At 36.5% G+C, this 20,978-nt stretch overlaps 1 protein-coding gene across 1 annotated transcript in view; it reads right to left on the minus strand.

Annotated features, from left to right (window-relative positions):
• The window catches only part of LOC128649702 (GRAM domain-containing protein 2B), a 68,075-nt gene extending 49,737 nt beyond the window's left edge, over positions 1-18,338 (minus strand). The window contains exon 1 of the mRNA XM_053703114.1: positions 17,938-18,338. Within this exon, the coding sequence (XP_053559089.1) occupies positions 17,938-17,990 (53 nt within the window). The 5' untranslated portion in view covers positions 17,991-18,338. The remainder of the gene's footprint in view (positions 1-17,937) is intronic.
• Positions 18,339-20,978: the final 2,640 nt, after the last annotated feature.

A 20,978-nucleotide genomic window follows, 5' to 3' on the forward strand; every position in this document is an offset into this window, starting at 1 on the left:
AAAGAATTACAGCTCATTCTACTAGGTCAGTTTCTACTTCCTGGGCGTTTAGGAATGAAGCTTCGGTTGACCAGATCTGCAAAGCAGCAACTTGGTCCTCTTTGCATACTTTTACTAAATTCTACCATTTTGATGTATTTTCTTCTTCTGAAGCAGTTTTTGGTAGAAAAGTTCTTCAGGCAGCGGTTTCAGTTTGAATCTTCTGCTTATGTTTTTTGTTAAACTTTTATTTGGGTGTGGATTATTTTCAGCAGGAATTGGCTGTCTTTATTTTATCCCTCCCTCTCTAGTGACTCTTGTGTGGAAAGATCCACATCTTGGGTAGTCATTATCCCATACGTCACTAGCTCATGGACTCTTGTTAATTACATGAAAGAAAACATAATTTATGTAAGAACTTACCTGATAAATTCATTTCTTTCATATTAACAAGAGTCCATGAGGCCCACCCTTTTTTGTGGTGGTTATGATTTTTTTGTATAAAGCACAATTATTCCAATTCCTTATTTTATATGCTTCGCACTTTTTTTCTTATCACCCCACTTCTTGGCTATTCGTTAAACTGATTTGTGGGTGTGGTGAGGGGTGTATTTATAGGCATTTTAAGGTTTGGGAAACTTTGCCCCTCCTGGTAGGAATGTATATCCCATACGTCACTAGCTCATGGACTCTTGTTAATATGAAAGAAATGAATTTATCAGGTAAGTTCTTACATAAATTATGTTTTTTTATTGTTTAAAAAGATAGATAATCCCTTTATTACCCATTCCCCAGTTTTGCATAACCAACACTGTTATATTAATATACTTTTTACCTCTGTGATTACCTTGTATCAAAGCAGCTTCTGACAGCCCCCTGATCACATGACATTGAATGTATTATCTATTGACTTTCATTTTAGCCAATTAGTACAGTGTCTGCCACCAGTCAGGGGCCTGATCAAAATTGTATCTCTATGGCTCACATGAACTAGCACTCCCCTGTTGTGAAAAGCAAATAAAAAAGCATGTGATAAGAGGCGGCCTTTAAGGGCTTAGAAATTATCATATGAGCCTCCCTAGGTTTAGCTTTCAACTAAGAATACCAAGAGAACAAAGCACTTTTGATGATAAAAGTAAATTGGAAAGTTGTTTAAAATGACATGCCCTATCTGAATCATGAAAGTTTATTTTTGACTAGACTGCCCCTTTAAGTAGTTTCTTCTATCACCACCTATTGTCTCTCCTCCAAGCTCTTTATATAAGTCTGAAGTCATTTTATACACTAACATAAATAAACAGATACATAGATTTTGACATAAAAGAAGAATCATAGGCCCAACAAGTCTACCTATATTTCCTATAAATTATAAGCTTAAAGGGACATTAATCTAGTCCTAAACACATTTCATGTATTATGGGTGCCACCATTTTGGAACCTAGGTTACACTGCAGGTATCTGAAGAAGAGTTACTGCACATGTGTAAACACATCAGCACTGGAATGTAGTGAAAGACAGATTTCAACATGGCGGCACCCATGACTAGAGGGAGGCGGGAAATAACCTCAACACTGTGCCTAAAAATGTTTTTAGTGTTTAATGCCAATCGGCCTTGTTGTGAAGGCAAGATTATATTCAAAATTCACTGAGCCTTGCTTCACCTATCTTTTTGTGTGTACCAAGTACCCCTAACGGGTCAGATTTTCGTTATATCTTAACTAGTGCACAGGTGAAATAATCATTTTATGGGTGAGAGCAGGTTAGTTACCATAGTTACAGATCAGCTGATTATTTCACTTGTGCTCTAGCTAAGATATCATGAAAATCTGTCCTGTTAGGGCTACTTGAGGACTGGTGTAAGGTATCTTGTCGCATGCTCATGCTTCATTATTTCAAAGCAGACAAGGGTGTCTCCTTTTTTATTTTCCTTTAGTTTTTTTTTTCTTTTTAGTTATCTTTTGAGCATTTGTTAAAGAGGATCATTTTATAAAGAGTATATTTTTTTTCTAGTTTCAATTGGTTTGTTCTATGTTTTAAAGATGGTTTGTGTGATGCCGGGATTACTGACAGTGAAATGTGTTCTAGGTGGCGATAAGTGAACAGTTGTAACTCCATTGATTATTATGGAGCTAAACTCACAACTTTGATGAGTAGCGGGTACAAATCTCTTTAACTTAACACAATTTTCATTGGTTTTCCACAAGATATTTATTTAATGAAACAGTTTAATTGAATCTAGGCTATTATCTCCAATATTATCCTCATCATTACCTCTTCACATTCTCATATGTAGGGCATATTTCTAGTACTGATCATTTCCTGAGGAAATATTTTCCTCCTTTTGTTCAACTGTAATTCAGTTTTCAAAGTTTTATATTTTCCTTAGAAAATCATCTGTTTAGAAAAGCGTACCACTGAACATACCCTTACTCCCATTCTGTCACCAAAAAGATTACAGGGCCTATTTAGAAATGTGCGAGTGGACATGATCCGATATTGCGGATCATGTCCGCTGCACATCAATAAATGCCTACAGCATACGCTGTCGGCATTTATCATTGCACCAGCAGTTCTTGTGAACTGCTGGCGCAATGCCGCCCCCTGCAGATTTGCGGCCAATCGGCCGCTAGCAGGGGCTGTCAATCAACCCGATCGTATTCGATCGGATTGATTTCTGTTCACTACCTCAGAGCAGGCAGACAGGTTAATTAGCAGCGGTCATTAGACCTCTGTTTCATAACTTTGGTTTCCGGCGAGCCTGAAGGCTTGCCGGAAACACGGGGCATCAAGCCCCATACGGAGATTGATAAATATGCCCCTAGGGGTTGACCATTTCTGATTTACCCAAAATAGAGGCGCTAGGTATACATTTTTCTTAGGAGCCAGTGAATGGTTTCTTGTAAAGATGCTTGCAGAAGAATTAAAAAAATTAGAACCCAGTACTAGAATTTTGTGAGTCAACCTGGTATCACATGGGAGCAGTACCCTCAAAACCTTCTTTTTTGATTTGTATATTTGTCTCATTTTATCACCTGAACAGTGCTTTTTCTTGCATCTGAAAACATAGAGCACACAAGGGGGCATATTTATCAAGCTCCTTATGGAGCTTGAAGCCCCGTGAAGCCCCTTCAGGCTCGCCAGAAACACCAGTTATGAAGCAGCGGTCTAAAGACCGCTGCTCCATAACCTGTCCGCCTGCTGTGAGTAGGTGGAAAGACATTGCCGCAATTCAACCTGATCGAATACCATCAGGTTGATTGAAACCCCCCTGCTAGCGGCCGATTGGCTGTGAATCTGCAGGGGGCGGCGTTGCAGCAGCAGCTCACAAGAGCTGCTGGTGCAATGCTGAATGCGGAGAGCGTATTGCTCTCCGCATTCAGCGAGGTCTGTCGGACATGATCCGCTGATCGGATCATGTCCGACAGGCCTTTCATAAATAGGCCCCAAGGTATTGTGCACCGCTATTAGACAACAATGGATCACTAATTTGTAAGATTAAAAGGACATGAAAGTCAGTATTAAAGGGAGTCTACTTGAAAATTGTTATTGTATAAAAAGACAGATAATCCATTTATTACCCTTTCCCTAGTTTTGCATAACCAACATGGTTATATTAATAAATGGAATCAGAGAGGGGGGGGGTATACGACAGCGCTAACTGAAATCGACCTATAGCTCCTAGAACCAATGGGTCCCTAGTTACCCATAGAAAACAGATGCGTGCTAAATGGTTAAAGGAAGGAGCGCCTAAGTGAAGGCTAGGTCAAAGTGTTATTAAAATACAAATGCCACAGAAGTCCGTCGGTTAACAGATATATTGTGTTGCTAATATGGATGGATAGCACAAAAACCGAGGAGGACCAAAGAAATTGGGGTTAAGATATAAGATATATCTAATTAAATAGAATTAGATAATTACATGTGCAATTCTTATTACATTAAAAGGTCAATTTTAATACAAATTATATTAAAAAATCAATTTAATACAGATATACCACGGATCCATGTAAATTACATTAAAGAATTAAAACAATAAATAAAAAAAAATAAAAAAATTTGAACAGTAAACACAAATCTAACAACGGTTACAATAGTCTGCAATAGTATAACAAATTAAAAACAATAAATATGACACAGGAAATACTACTCTAAAAAATAATACTCTAAAAAATACTAAAGTATTAAAGTGCTTATGCTTACAAGATTGTAACACAGTGCAATAGAAAGGCAACCCTAAATAGGGTGGTGTAAAAATGATAATTTAATAATAATAAAGTTAGTGCATCATGATGTGTCCCAAATATAAAATTCCAATATGTCCAAATGTTCAAAAGAAATAGTCCAAATTATATTATATTAATAAACGTTTTACCTCTGTGATTACCTTGTATGTAAGCCACTGCAGACTGCCCCTTATCTCAGTTTTTTTTTACAGATTTGCATTTTAGCCAGTCAGTGCTGACTCATAAATAATTTCACGGGAGTGAGCACAATTAAATCTATATGGCATGAATTAGTGCTGTCTAGCTGTGAAAAACTGTCAAATTGCACTGAGATAAGAGGCGGCCTTCAAGGCCTTAGAAATTAGCATATGAGCCTACCTGGGTTTAGAACAAAGCAAATTTGATGATAAAAGTAAATTGGAAAATTGTTTAAAATTGCATGCCCTATATGAATCATGTAAGTTTAATTTTAACTTTACTGCCCCTTTAAAATTTAATTCTTCAGATAGCGCATGCAATTTTGGGAGACTTTTCAATTTACTTCTGTTATCAAATTTACTTAGTTTCCTTAAGAACAGCAACACACTACTGAGAGCTAGCTGGTGATTGGTAGCTACACACTTATGTATCTTGTCATTGGCTCATCAGTTGTGCTCAGACCCAGCAGTGTATTGCTGCTCCAGAGCTTTCCCTTACACAACTCTTAAACACACATGCAACCAAAAGTGCAATTATACTGTAACACGTTTATTTTATGTCACTTTAATAAATAAAACATTTTTTTAGAGAATAGGAGTGGGAACACATCATACCATAGAGTTACCCCTGAAATCCTGCTTCCCTAGGCACAGGGCTAGTTGGCCAATGATACAATACAACCCTGGCTGTTTCATATGAGGAAGAGGGGCCTTCAAACCTCTGCTAAGCTAAGCAGAAAAAGTATGGCATCTCTTATCCAATGATCTCATTTGTAGTGCTGTACTATTTGTGCTGTGTACCATGTATAGAGCAATAGTATTTATTCACTTCCAATCTATTTCTACTTCAAAGCAGGCATTACTTTGTTTATTTTCATGCCCCTTGCCCTGTCTCTTAGTTTAAATAAACATATTTATCACGTGAGAACCTTTCGGAGTATATTGTACACAAAGATGGAGATAACACTTTGTTTTGCACATAGGACATTATGTTGCTGTTGCTGAATAATAAATACATGTATCTTGCCAGCACTATGGAGAAGAAGTTAAGTACAACTCAGAGGAAAGCTGCTCAGCAAGTGAAGGGGTAAAACTAGAGGCTATTTTTCACAGTATAACTGTACCCCCTTCCCAGCTAGAATTACATTCTGTATTTACAATGGTCTCATCACCTACAACCCTGCACCAGCTGCACTATTTTGTAAAAATCCAAGTATAAAGCTGGTACTTTGCTAGGTCATAGATGGCTGAGAAGATGGGGTTAGATAAAGTGCAGGATGGGCATGGTTAGAAGGCCATGGGTAATGAGGGTTGATTCCAGAGTGCAGGGATAGATCTGTAAAGGAAGAAGTTTTTTAGGATATGGTTTTCATATATAGAGTGCAAATTTGCTACTATATCCTCAGTTATTCTAATCCTGTTCTTTATAAATATCACATCTCCTAGCCCATCCTGCATCTAGAGTTGTCAGGTATCCAGTATTCAACTGAACAGTCTAGTATTTTGGCAGGCTGTCCAGTAAATTTTTTACAAAATACTGGACACTTAAAAGTCCAGTTTTTTATAAAGTCCCTGGGTGTAAGTTAAATGAAAGAGGCCTCCCACAAATATGGAGTGAGGGTCAGTCAAGGAGGTCAACTTCCCTCTTTTTTTGTGTTACTGGCAACCAGAGGTAAATTATTTATTTGTATGTTACTGACAGCCAATGGTTAACATGACTGTTTACTTGTGAAAAATATACATTGTGGGATCAAGAGTGGGAGCTAAGGTAGAAATGTTGGAGGGATATTGTGTGCTCCTGATAGTGCCAACGTTCTATTCTGTTTACCCATTATTTCTCAACCCTTCCAGTCCATCTCACATTGCAATATTGAACTTCTGTTCCTCTTTGCTGTGGCTCTTGGGCAGTCTGTAAACAAAGGGTTGGCACTGTTCTCTTCACTATCAAGGCCAACTTAAACACAGCAGCATTAAGTGTTTATTGCCCTGCAACCCTATAATGCCAGAGTCCTTCTTGTACAGTGTTTCTGAAAGTTTTATTTATGCGTGACATTTTTTTATTATTTCGCAAAATTTGCCTCTTTTAAAAATGTTTTACTCACTTTTTGCATTTTTGTTTCATATACAAAAGCTTTGCACTGATTTGTGGCACCCTAAACAGGTATTGCAGAGCTCCAAACCACCCCACATACTGTGGGATTGTCACCGTTTGGCAGCTCTTTAAACCCCACCTACATAACACCCAACCTTTTCTCCACACTCCCTACCCTATCCATGCACCACCTCTGACTTCTCCCTTGCCCACCATGACCCAAACCTCTGAACTCAAGCATCTCTGCCCATGGGTCTCCCTGTTTTAACCTAAGGCTCCCCAGCCAAAATTGGGACCGGGAAATGCTTAGCGGTATGATGTTTTGATAGACTAGTAAATGATTGAGACTTTAAGAGTTTTACAACGCACTAGAGCAGGAAAGTGCATTTGTACTTCAAGGATAGAAAAATCTGTTACTCCATAAAACACCTGCTCTCCTTCTTCAGTCCAGCCTAATGCACAGACACTTAGTACCTGTGGGTCAAATATAGCAGTGTTTCAAATACCCCTAACAGGTCAGGCTTTCTTTGTATCTGAAGTAGAGGACAGATGGTATAATGAGCTGAGCAGTTATCTTAGTTACTAACATGCTCTCACCCATCAGATGATTATTTCACCTGTGCTATAGGTCAGAAGATACAATAAAAATCTGGCATGTTAGGGGTACTGGAGTTAAGAAACGCTGAAATATAGGACTAAAAGTATTGGACAGCCCTTTCAAAGTCTCAAAAGCTGCATATACCTACTGAATGAAACTGGGTTAGTCATGCATAGGGTTGCCACCTCTGCCATGTTTTCCTGGTCACTTATGAGTTACACATGCTGCAGGGTGTGCAGGGAAGAACATGTATTGTGATTCTGAACAGCATTATTCATTTTCCTCCCTGCACACCCTGCAGCATGTGTAACTCATAAGTGTTCTGTATTTTAAGGGATGGGTGGCAGCCCTAGTCACGCACTATGTGAAGAAAACAGTCACATTTGACTGACATATGGCATTTTTGTTCTGAACATACCATTCAACATAAGGATGCACCACGGGCAAATAAAGTTAGCATAGTTCACTTGTAAAGATGTTAAACCAGAATATAAATAAACACAAAGAAGAAATGCAACAGGTAAAAAGCTAAATGAGTTTATTTCCATCCTTATGAATAAGCATTTACAGAGATAAAATGCTAACAGATTCCATTGCATATGTTCTCTCACATGTTAATCTGTGAACTCTATTTCCCTCTGTTGTGTTTGTCACTTCATGTGCTCCGCTTGTGAGTATTATTTTATATGTATCCTGCCTCCAGCATCATAGCTTTCAGTTTTTAAGTGATCACCAGGCTATTACCTTATATTTATTAGGTGCGCTAGATCTCACAGTTATTTCTAGGGGGTGCTGCCACCCCCCAGATTAATGTCTGCATTCCTTGAATTCTCAAAGGTGTCCATAGTCATAAATTTGCACTGTAGTCCAATTTACATATATTTTACCCTATCTAGAACAAGATCAGAGGTAAATGCGACAATATGGTTTTAGGGAAAACAGGAATAAGTACAATTTCCCTTCTTGATATTTAGCTTTATGGCAACATTTTTTTAATATTAAACTCAGCCCTAATGGAATCCATGTTTCTGCTCTCCTGTTTTGCTAACCAATCACTGTGTATAATGTTTGGAATGTTGCAGGGTGCTTTGGAGGAAGTTGAATAAGAACACTTTTCAAAGGTATTTTACCACAAAAGCAAGGGACGGAAAACATAAATTTATATTATAATATTGTTTTATTTCCTTTATTAATCTTTGTAAGAAGAGATTAACTGTTAAATTAATGTTCCTTTAAGATCTAGAACCACCCCTGACCTACTGTGGCCCATTTGAAAACCAGCAACGTACCACAGATTTAAATGGCTTATAAACTCTCATTTCCTTTCACTTACTATTCTTAGAACTAAAATTAAGTTTCAGCAAACAATCCCGTGCACAAAAATGAGTTTATGGTTTTGTTAGTGTAAACTATAAACCATGAAAGCTCCATAAAAGAAGGGGGTAAAGTGTCAAGGTGACGCTTAGAAATAATCGGCTTAGAGTTTCTCCACTTCCTCATCCTATAAAATACTTTAATCATGTGCAATTAGTCAGATGGGGGAATGAGCATCTGGCTTTATATAATCTGGATTAAACAGCTCACTTGAACCTGTGGTGATAGAGTGCAGCCAGTCACTCTATATAACAGAAACTCAGCACTGTCCGAGCCTGACCTGATAATCTGCAGTCAGGAGGTCGCTGTACATTTGAAATAAAGGCAGTATTGGATCCTGTGATTGTAAAAAAAAACATTGCATTCTTTTGTGTCTGCCACAGCAGCTTGCAAATATTTTAACTCTGTGTTTTAATGGTGTACAATACAATATCAGCATCTTCCTCGAAGAACAGGACAAATAGAAGAAACTAGAATACACTTAAAGGGGCAGTATACACCAATTTTCTTTTAACTGCATGTAATAGACACTACTATTATAAAGAATAATATGCACAGATACTGATATGAAAATCTTAATTAGAAGCTCACAATTTAACACTGTTATGAGATAATCCTGGGACATCTGCTGAAAGGGGATGATAGTAGAACCTCCCCAATACCCTGCATATGAAAAGACCCATTATACAAACAGAAGTAGTCTGAAGTCTGTATACATCAGTATACTTTTAAAACTTTGGGGCTTGGTTAGGAGCCTGAAAATAAGCACAATGCTATTTAAAAATAAGCAAATTTTTACATTTTACAAAAACACACCCAAATGGGCTAAATAAATGGATCATGACAGCTACACAACATTTATGCAAAGAAAGTGTATAATGTCCCTTTAAGCATATTAACTTGTTTCAACTCTTGTCTCATCCGACACCTATATACTGGGAGGTGACAGTCACACTGTGCCAGCTCTGGAGTGACTAGCAGGCTAAGTGACCTTTGTACACAATGACTCTGTTCCTGTAAAGTTGTGATTGTTTTTTTCTATGTGTTACATAAACCAAAGCGCGCAAACAGGGAGATTAAGGCTCAAACTCCTGTACTGCAACAGAGGTAGAACATGGCACCTAAAATATGGGTTAAAGAGATAATTTAGTGTATTAGTAACATGCTCTAATTTGTATTTTATTATTAAATGCATGCTTAGTATGTACTTAAAGGGATATGAAACAACAATTCTTTTTTGTATCATTCAGATAGAGCATGTCATTTTAAAGACATTTCCAATTTACTTCTATGATCTAATTTGCTTCATACTCTTGGTATCCTTTGTTGAAAAGCATACCTAGGTAGGCTCAGGAGCTAGTTGCTGATTGGTGGTTGCACATATATACCTCTTATCATTGCGCTTACCAATTTGTTTAGCTAGCTCCCAGTAGTGCATTGCTGCTCCTTTAATAAAGTATACCAAGAGAATGAAGCAAATTTGAAAATAGAAGTAAATTGAAAAGTTGTTTAAAAATTGCATGCTCTATCTGAATCATGAAACAAAAGTGTTGGGTTTGATGTCCCTTTAAACACTACAGGGGGTAAATAAATTGGGCTCCATTTATCATTTAAAGGGCCATTATACCCAAATGTTGAAACAATTGAAAGTGATGCAGCATAGCTGTAAAAAGCTGACGAGAAAATATAACCTGAACATCTCTATGTAAAAAAGATAGATATTTTACCTCAAAAGTTACTTAGTAGCCACATCCCATTGTAAAGGACTTCTAAGCAACAAATCAGTATGTCTGTCCCGGGACAGCGGAAGGAGCAAGCTTACGTGCACTCTCATCTTATTTCCCTATTCAGCTTAAGGAAGTTTACAATGAAATCTCATGAGAGTTAAGTCAAATCTCATGAGATCACAGTAAAAGAGTTCATGACCTGCTGTTTGGCTGCAGTTCATTTCTTCATTATTATTTTTTTTACCTGCAGCTGAGCAGCAGTTGAGTACAACTTTTTACACAGAACTTACTCTGCTGAGCTGAGGAAATTATGAGGTAAAATATCTTCCTTTTTTACATAGAGATGCTCAGGTGATATTTTCCTGTCAGCTTTTTACAGTTATACTGCATCAGTTTCAAGTGATTTAGCATATGAGTATTATGTCCCTTTAATGGGAGAAAAACATTCCCAGTTAGAAAACCTGTCCACCCATTTTCGTGTCTCAAATGTATTATTGTGCTGCTTATGAGGTGCTGCCCCTTGCTGTCACAAGTTAATCACTCCAGATGAATGGGTTTAGGGTAATTTAATTCAAACACAACAGATAAAGGGACACTCAAGTCAAAATTAAACTTTCATGATTCAGATAGAGCAAACAACTTTCCAATTTACTTCCATTAACAAAATGTGCACAGTCTTTTTATATTTACACTTTTTTTGAGTCACCAACTGCTACTGAGCATGTGCAAGAATTCACAGAATGTACGTATATGCATTTGTGATTGGCTGATGGCTGCCACATGATAGAGGGGGAGTGGAAAAAGACATAACTAAAATTTGTCAGAAAATAATCTACTACTCATTTGAAGTACAGACTAAGGGGCCGATTTATCAATGTCTGTCCGACATGATACGCTGTAGCGTATTGTGTCCGAAAGACATCGCTGAATGCCGACAGCATACACTGTCAGCATTTAACATTTCAATCGGCCGATAACAGGGGGTGTCAATTAGCCTGATCATATAGGATTCGGCAGATTGCAGACCGCAGCCTCAGAGGCAGTGGACCAGTCTTCAGACCGCTGCCTCATAACTACTGTTTCCGGCTGAAGGCTCACGCATAAACAGGGGCATCAAACTCCATTTGGAGCTTGATAATTTGGCCCCTAAGTGCTATTGTATTTTATCATGTATTTGTAGATTATGCAAATCTAATGTATTTACTGGTCCTTTAAATGCATATCCTGGGCAGGACACAGTTTGTAAGACAATCAGATACTGCATCCCCAGTCACAGGCTGTATTGTACTAAAAAACAGCTTGGGAGCAAACCTGATGTATGTTTTTAACCCCTTTGTGGGGGGAAAACACAACTTTAACAATGAGTTTAATATTAATAAAATGGTCAAATGAATTATAGTATTTTATTATTACATTAGGATGTTCCTTTAAGGTGGATTATGTTATAAGCAACATATCAAAGAAGACGATGGTAACTCATAAAACACTATGTTATGACATTATAACCATGTAACACTAAGGGCCAGATGATTAAGAACTCGACAACATGGGAAGAAGTCACAAAAAAAACAACTGTCCTTTACATCCAGAACTTGCATAGTGAGATAAACAGCTCACAGGGTAGAGTATGTTTTTCTTAAGTTCTTTGAGGGATCTCACAGTATTTACAAGATGTCTTAGATATTCTCACCAGCCCGGAGAGCTTTAGATCATTGGGCCCCAAGTTACAAATGTAAGATGCTATCTATCTATCTATCTATCTATCTATCTATCTATCTATCTATCTATCTATCTATCTATCTATCTATCTATCTATCTATCTATCTATCTATCTGTCTGTCTGTCTGTCTGTCTGTTTGTCTGTCTATCTGTCTGTTTGTCTGTCTATCTGTCTGTTTCTCTGTCTGTCTATCTATGTATCTATCTTTCTCTCTCTCTCTGTTTCTGTATGTCTGTCTATCTATCTATCTATCTATCTATCTATCTATCTATCTATCTATCTATCTATCTATCTATCTATCTGTCTGTCTGTCTGTCTGTCTGTCTGTCTGTCTGTCTGTCTGTCTGTCTGTCTGTCTGTCTGTCTGTCTGTCTGTCTGTCTGTCTGTCTGTCTATCTGTCTGTCTGTTTGTCTGTCTATCTGTCTGTTTGTCTGTCTATCTGTCTGTTTGTCTATCTATGTATCTATCTTTCTCTCTCTCTCTGTTTCTGTATGTCTGTCTATCTATCTATCTATCTATCTATCTATCTATCTATCTATCTATCTATCTATCTATCTATCTATCTATCATCTATCTTATAAATCTACCTATCTCTAATGTTGTGCAAATACCAAATGATTATAGAAAGTGTCATGTACCACTTTCCTACTGCAGATAAAGCTAATAGCTCAGTCTTGCTGATGACCAAAGTTCACACTGTCGTGGATACTCTAGTTCATTTTTGCTGATCCATTCTTTCCTGGAACATTGTTTTCTTATTTTTTGGTAGTATTTGCACAATGCTGAATACATTTTAAAAGGACTTGACAGTCAATTTAAAAAATGTTTTTTCAAATGTTTCTCGTACATAACTTGACCAGTGTAACTAATTTGAAGAGCAACGTTTCTAATAGATTGGAATGCCATAGAAAAGGAAACCAAAACACTCATAACTTGATGTTACAAGTTTTTACTCAGCAAACTGTAATAAATTACAATGTGGGCCACAGAATGGTACATAGGTCACATTAAGCCCACCAATTTTTTTTTTTGTGGCCCACATTAGTGGCAACTCATTTCCTATGTGATTTCTAATTTTTAACTAAATATATGATTATAAACTAATTTTATTTTGTGGTGTTTTCTGTAGCATACATATAAGTTTAATATGATGTGGCTGGTGGCCAATTCCTCACAAATGGACCCCCTCTCCATATAAAAAAAAGTTTGATGCCCCCGTTATAGAATATGACTAGTGTTATTTGCACCTCATGTTTAAAGGGATAGTAAAATCAAAATTAAACTTTCATGCTTCAGATAGAGTGTGCAATTTGAAGCAACTTTTCAATTTACTTCTGTTATCAAATTTGTATTTTTTATCTTGGTATCATTTGTTGAAGAGAAACCCTAAGTAGGATGAGGAGGAGTTTAAAGGGACAGACTAGTCAAAATTAAACTTTCATGATTCAGATAGGGCATGTCATTTTAAACAACTTTCCAATTTACTTTTATCATCAAATTTGCGTTGTTCTCTTGGTATTCTTAGTTGAAAGCTAAACCTAGGACGGCTCATATGCTAATTTCTAAGCCCTTGAAGGTTGCCTCTTATCTGAAGGCATTTGACATTTTTTCACAGCTAGAGGGTGTTAGTTCATGTGTGCCATATAGATAACATTGTGCTCACACCTGTGGAATTACTTATAAGTTACTTATGAGAGGACTCTGATTGGCTAAAATGCAAGTCTGTCAAAAGAACTGAAATAAGGGGCAGTCTGCAGAGGCTTAGATACAAGGTAAAAACAGAGGTAAAAAGTATATTAATTTAACTGTGTTTGTTGTGCAAAACTGGGGAATGGGTAATAAAAGGATTATCTATCTTTCGAAACAATAACAATTATGTCCCTTTAATAGTGTTTGCGCTAAACATTCTATGGAAGCAGTGTTTGAAACTATGTATAAAATTGCTATAAACACTGTTGCCAGATGGCTAAAGACACATGCATACTCCTTACCAAAGGATACCAAGAGAACTAAGCAAAATTAATTACCAATGTAAATTGGAAAGAGTGTTTTACATTTCATGCTCTATCCTATCAATGAGTTTATTTTTTACTTTACTATACGTATAGTTTAGAGGGATACTGAACTTTCGTGATTCAGATAGAGCATGCAATTTTAAAGGGACACTGTACCCAAAAAATTTCTTTCGGGATTCAGATTGAGCATGAAATTTTAAGCAACTTTCTAATTTACTCCTATTATCAATTTTTCTTCATTCTCTTTGTATCTTTAATTGAAAAGCAAGAATGTAAGTTTAGATGCCGGCCCATTTTTGATGAACAACCTGGGTTGTTCTTGCTGATTGGTGGATAAATTCACCCACCAATAAACAAGTGCTGTCCAGGGTTGTAAACTAAAAATTGGCTGGCTCCTTAGCTTAGATGCCTTCGTTATCAAATAAAGATATCAAGAGAAAGAAGAAAATTGATAATAGGAATAAATTAGAAAGTTGCTTAAAATTGCATGCTCTAACTGAATAACGAAAGAAAAAATTTGGGTTCAGTGTCCCTTTAATCTCTGTCTCACCTTCATAGCATAAAAGTGGAGTCATAGCCTTTCACATTTACATGTATAAGATGCAGGATGGTGGATCTGGGTAAATGTATTTTGTTTGCTAATTGTCAGCACTTCATTAAGGACCTGCTAATTATAGCACAGTTAAAGGGACACTGAACCCAATTTTTTCTGTCCATCATTCTGAACCAAAAATGTATGGGCTTAAATGCCTTTTTTTTTTTTCAAATAAGGATTGCAAGAGAACAAATAAAAATTGATAATAGGATTAAATTAGAAAGTTGTTTAAAATTGCATGTTCTATTTGACTAATGAAAGAAAAAAATTGGGTTTAGTATCCATTTAAGTGAATTGCAGTGTAAGCCATCACTGTACAGAGGGTACAGTATGACAAGCTAGTTACTATGGTCACCAACCCAGACCTGCCAACTGTAGAAAACATATAATTGTGGGCACTAAGTTGCATAATTAATGATGTTACAGAAATAGATGTACCTTAATATACACATATGTTCCATTCTCACTTCACATTAACATTATTTTTACCCTGTTGCTCTATTTTCAAAATATTATTTGTGCTCTTACAGTCTGTAACACATTAACACTTAAAGGGACACTCAGGTTAAATTAAATTTTCATGATTCAGATACAGCATGTCATTTTAAACAACTTTCCAATTTACTTCCATTAAAAAAAATGTGCACAGTCTTTTATATTTACAATTTTTGAGTCACCAGATCCTACTGAGCATGTGCAAGAATTCACAGACTATACGTATATGCATTTGTGATTGGCTGATTGCTATCACATGGTACAAGGGGAGTGGAAATATACATAACTTTGAAATTTGTTATAAAAAAATCTACTACTCATTTGAAGTTCAGACTAAGTGCTATTGCATTGTCTTGTTATCTTGCATTTGTTGATTATGCAAATCTAATGTGTTGACTGGTCCTTTAAAGGGACATGGAACCCAACATTTTTATTTCATGATTATTTATGATCATATAATTTTAAACAACTTTCAAATTTTATTTCTGTTATCTAATTTGCTTCATCCTCTTGGTATCCTTTATTGAAGGTGCCGCAATGCACTATTGGGAGTTAGCTAAAAGCCAATGACAAGAGGCATGTATGTGCAGCTAGCAGCTTCGGAGCCTACCTAGGTATACTTTTCAACAAAGTATACAAAGAGAACAATACAAATTAGATAATATAAATACATTGGCAAGTTAGTTAAAATAGTGTGATTTATTTGAATAATGAAATAACAAAATTGGGTTACATGTCCGTTTAAAGGGACACTGAACCCAATTTTTTTCTTTTGTGATTCAGATAAAGCATGAAATTTTAAGCAATTTTCTAATTTACTCCTATTATCAATGTTTTCTTCATTCTCTTGGTATCTTTAATTGAAATGCAAGAATGTAAGTTTAGATGCCGGCCCACTTTTGATGAACAACCTGGGTTGTTCTTGCTGATTGGTGGATAAATTCATCCACCAATAAAAAAAAGTGCTGTCCAGAGATCTGAACCAAAAAAAGCTTAGCTGCCTTCTTTTTCAAATAAAGATAGCAAGAGCATGAAGACAAATTGATAATAGGAGTAAATTAGAAAGTTGCTTAAAATGTCATGCTCTATCTGAATCACAAAAGAAAAAATTTGGGTTCAGTGTCCCTTTAAATTATTATTTTTTGTTTTTTTGTGTTTGCGTGATCTAAATAAAAGATTCCAAATTATGTGTCACAATGAGCAAAGTTTACTAAGATTTCTTTCAGATTGTTAAACGTCATAAGCATATGTTTCTTTGTTATTCTATGCATGTGATTCACTAAATAACAGGACGATAAGTGCGCTTCAGCGCATCAGCTGCATAGAATAAGGTAAAGAGTGGTGAAGCTATAGAGACCTATTGGTTATTACAGCTTATACTGTATTTTGTCCTATCAGTTTAAGCTATGAGACATCTTGCTAAAAACATCTGTGTCAGCAGATAGCTGCAGCAATGGAAGCCCAGAGCAGCTAAACAATCTGCAGAATGTAACAGCTGGAACACAAACGAAGACACCTGTTCTTTTGTACTATACAGACATTCTTTAACCTCCTGACTGCCAAGGCTTTGCATAGCAACATATTACAGCTTTCTTTGGCAGACAAGAGGTTAAATGGATACGATTCAGATAGAGCATGCAGTTTTAAACAACTTTCAAATGGACTTCTATTATCAAATTTGCTTCATTCTCTTGGTATCTTTTGTTGAAAAGCAGCGCTATACGCTCAGGCACGTGCACATTTCTGGAGCACTATATAGCAGCACTTTTGCAAAAATGTTATCCATTTACAAGAGCACTAGATGTAGTGCTGCAGACACCTACCTATGTATAGCTTTAACAAAGAATACCATGAGAATAAAGCAAATTTAATAATAAATTAAAATAAATAAAATTAAAATAGAACTTTTATTTAAAGGGACATACAACCCAAAATGTTTCTTTCATGATTCAGATAGAATATGCAATTTTAAACAAATTTCCAATTTACTTATGTTATCTAATTATCACATTTTCTTTGTTTCCTTGTTATCCTTTATTGAGAAGCAGAAAGGTACGTTCAAGAGTGTGCACGTGTCTGCAGTAGGGATGGGCGAATGTGCTTATATTCGAATTGGAATGTTAGAACGAATGTTATTGTAGAAATTCGATTTACATTATCGAATGTTGATAAGAACAATTATTCTTAAAAATTCTATTATTGAATGTTATTTACAGTTTTCGAATGTTACTTTCGAATTTGAATATGACATTTATAAAACACAGTATTAGACTAGAAATACTATTTCGAATGTTACATTCAAATTTGAATACAGTATTACATAGCTATAGTTCGAATAAATATTATTCAAACAAATATTTTTGAATGTTATTGAAAAATTCGAAAACGAAAATTCGAAAAAAGAATGTTAGAATGTTATATAAACATTCGCAATTCGATTCGAACCAATGTATCAAAATTCATTTTAAATTTCGAATTTTTAGAAACATTCCCTAGTCTTCAGCACTATATGGCAGCAGTTTTGCAACAGTGTAATACATTAGCAAGAGCACTAGATGGCAGCACTGTTTTCTATCGTGTAGTGCTCCAGACGTGCATGCTAGCTATCTAGATATCTCTTCATCAAACAATAACATGAGAACAAAGCAAATTTGATAATAGAAGTCAATTGGAAACATTTTTAAAATGTTATTCTCTATCTGAATCGTGAAAGAAAACATTTGTGTTTCATGTCCCTTTAAAATAGTATGCTCTGTCTGAATCACAAAATAAATGTTTGGGGTTTCATATCCCTTTAAGCAATCTCCCCTCCCCCCAAATAACCTCACAATTACACACTGATTGGAGAAAAAGTATAAAGGTAACATATATGACGCACCAACACCACAACAAATGTGACAGCACTATGTCAGAACACTTACTCGTCCGGTCCCTGAGGAGAGACTTTGTCTGCAGCCGGCAGTGGGACATCCATGAAGGGACCTTGGTGTTGTCTGAATGTCTTTTTCTTCTTCTTCCTTATGCTCTCTCCTGGTCCGTGGCTGTCTCTTACTGTGACAATCAATCTGTGCCCTCTGCCTTTGTCAACTTGCTTTTGTCTACCCCTCTCTACCTAACACTGTTTCAATCCTAGTTTTTGTACTCTTTTCCCCTTTCCCTTCTTTCTCCCTTCTGCACTCTCTTTATAACTTTCTTATCGTCTCTCACTTACTTTCACTTCATTATTCATATCCTCTCTCTCTCTGCCGGTCACCTCTATACTTTACTGCTGCATTCTAAGTTCTTTAATCTCCCCCATAACTGTTGCACCCTCTTAGTCTTAAACCCGCTTTTGTCTGTCCCTTTCTGTTCCTGTTCTTTTCCCCCTTCGTATATTTCTGTCCCTCTCTCTGCTCTGCCAACACTGGGTACAAAGTCCAGGCCTTACATGGTCACTCCTCTCTCCAGTTCTACATCATCCCCAATAGAACACCTGACAGCAGCAGAAAAACGTCCCTGAAGTAGACGGAATAATCTTATCTTATGATAAGGAATTCATCTCGCCATCTGTATCTGATTTTTCCGACTTACACTAGTCTGTCACCTACATCTAAGGGACACAAGTTAAATAGACACTCAAGTCAAAATTATTCTTTCATTATTCATTAGAGCAGCAATTTAAAACAACTTTCCACTTTACTTCCATTAACAAAATGTGCACAGTCTTTTTATAGTTACACGCTTTGAATCACTAGCTCTTACTGAGCATGTGCAAGAATTCACAGAATATACATTTATGCACTTGTGATTGGCTGATGGCTGTCACATGATGGGAGTGGAAATATACATAACTTTGAAATTTGTTAGAAAAAAAATCTACTACTCATTTGAAGTTCAGACTAATTGCTATGGCATTGTCTTGTTATCTTGCATTTGTTGTCTATCCAAATATACTGTGTTTACTGGTCCTTTAAAATTAAACTTTCCTGATTCAGAAAAAGCATACAGTTTTATCAGACTTTACCATTTATTTCCATTTTCAAATTTTGTACAATCTTTTTATATGCACACTTTCCGAGCTCCTACTGAGCATGTGCACACGTTCAAGGTGTATATGAATACTTATGCAATTCTGCTGTATTCCATAGTCTTTTAAATGGATGTTCAGATTGAGCTTGCAAGACTTTTCAATTTACTTCAATTTAATTTATTTTCTTGGTATCCTTTGTTGAAAAGCATACCTAGGTATGATACTAAAGGGAGCCAGCTGGTGATTGGTGGCTACACATAAATGGCTCTTATCATTGACTCACCAGATGTGTTCAGCTAGCTCCCAGCAGTGCATTGCTGCTCTGAAGCTGACTTTGAGATACACATTTAAAGGGATAGTCTAGTCAAAATTAAACTTTCATAATTCAGATAGATGAGGCAATTTTGAGCAACTTTCTAATTTACTTCTATTATCAAATTTTCTTCATTCTCTTGCTATCTTTATTTTAAAAAGAAGGAATATAAGCATAGGAGCCGGTTAATTTTTTGGTTCAGCACCTGGGTAGCGCTTTCTGATTGGTGTCTAAATGTAGCTACCAATCAGCAAGAGCTACCCAGGTGCTGAATGAAAAATGGGCCAGCCCTAAGCTTACATTCAAATAAAGATACCAAGAGAATGAATAAAAATTGATAGTAGGAGTAAATTAGAAAGTTGCTTAAAATTGCATGCTCTATCTGAATCATGGAAGTTTAATTTTGACTAGACTATCCCTTTAACCCCTTTGCAGCAGGATAGATAGGGCGTGGGTGGAGCTGAGTCAGGCAATGGCAAATGCCCTGAAAGTGAAACAATAAGAAGGACAGCTTGGAAGAGCTCCAAATCCGATTCATGGTTCTGAAAGCATTTTTTTTATAACACACGTATTAGCAAAAAAATGCTTTTACTAAATGTATCACTGTTTCAGTAGTAGTTTGTACTGTGTACGGAACATATGCCTCAAGCATAGGGTTGTCAGCTGCCTTCTGCAAAAGTATTAGATGATCAAGAGGAAGAGCCTAGGTCTGTGATGGGGAACCTTGGCACTCCAGGTGTTTCAGAACTACATTCTCCATGATGCTGATGTCATCTGCAGTCCAGTCAAGCAACATGGGGAATGTAGTTCTGAAACATCTGGAGCGCCAAGGTTCGCCATTATTGACCTAGGTCATGCAGAGCCTGCATCAGGCTGTGTTATGTTTATTGTTTACAGATGTGCAGCAAGCAAATCAGATATTACAAACAAATCAGATATTTTATCTCTCAACTGCTAGTAATACTAATGCAGTGATTTGACCGCACACTTCTAATAACACACAGGGCAGTGATTTTACCTCCTTGTCTGCCAGTAACACAGAGCAGAGGCGCTACCTCTCTTTACTGCCACTGTATTTGTAACAAATTGAAGCCCTTTATATATTTAACTGCTACCTGGGTCAGGACTGTCTGATTCACATCTGGCAACACCCACCATGCACCTGAATTCAAACACAGGACATGCTCAGAGAGCATACATAGTGTAAGCAATGACTACCTTTGCATCACCATTAACAAATAATGCCAGATCTCTGAGCAGGCACTGTGTTTAAATATACATGTCATGTACATATGTCCTAGCACAGTAAAAGCTATTACTGAAACAGATTGAAACAGAAGCATTTTTCCTAATAGATATGTAAATCAATTAATGCGCGTTTAATTTTTGAGTTTTATGTCCCTTTAAATTATTATATTAAGTTCTTTTTAACATCGAATCATAGGACAGACTACCCCAATATGGTGTTGCTGCTTTGTGGGGGTGGGGATGCTAATTCAGATGTATTAGTCAAACAGAGTCACGTTTAAAGAGAAAGTGTTACAGCTATAAAGAGAAGTCAAGGACATTGAATAGCAATTAGATGCTGTAAATTGAGATAGTGTTGCCAAAAGGTGGAGATAATTCAGAGAACACCTACA

The sequence above is a fragment of the Bombina bombina genome, chromosome 2 (assembly GCF_027579735.1).
Source record: "Bombina bombina isolate aBomBom1 chromosome 2, aBomBom1.pri, whole genome shotgun sequence".
In the NCBI taxonomy this organism is placed as follows: domain Eukaryota; kingdom Metazoa; phylum Chordata; class Amphibia; order Anura; family Bombinatoridae; genus Bombina; species Bombina bombina.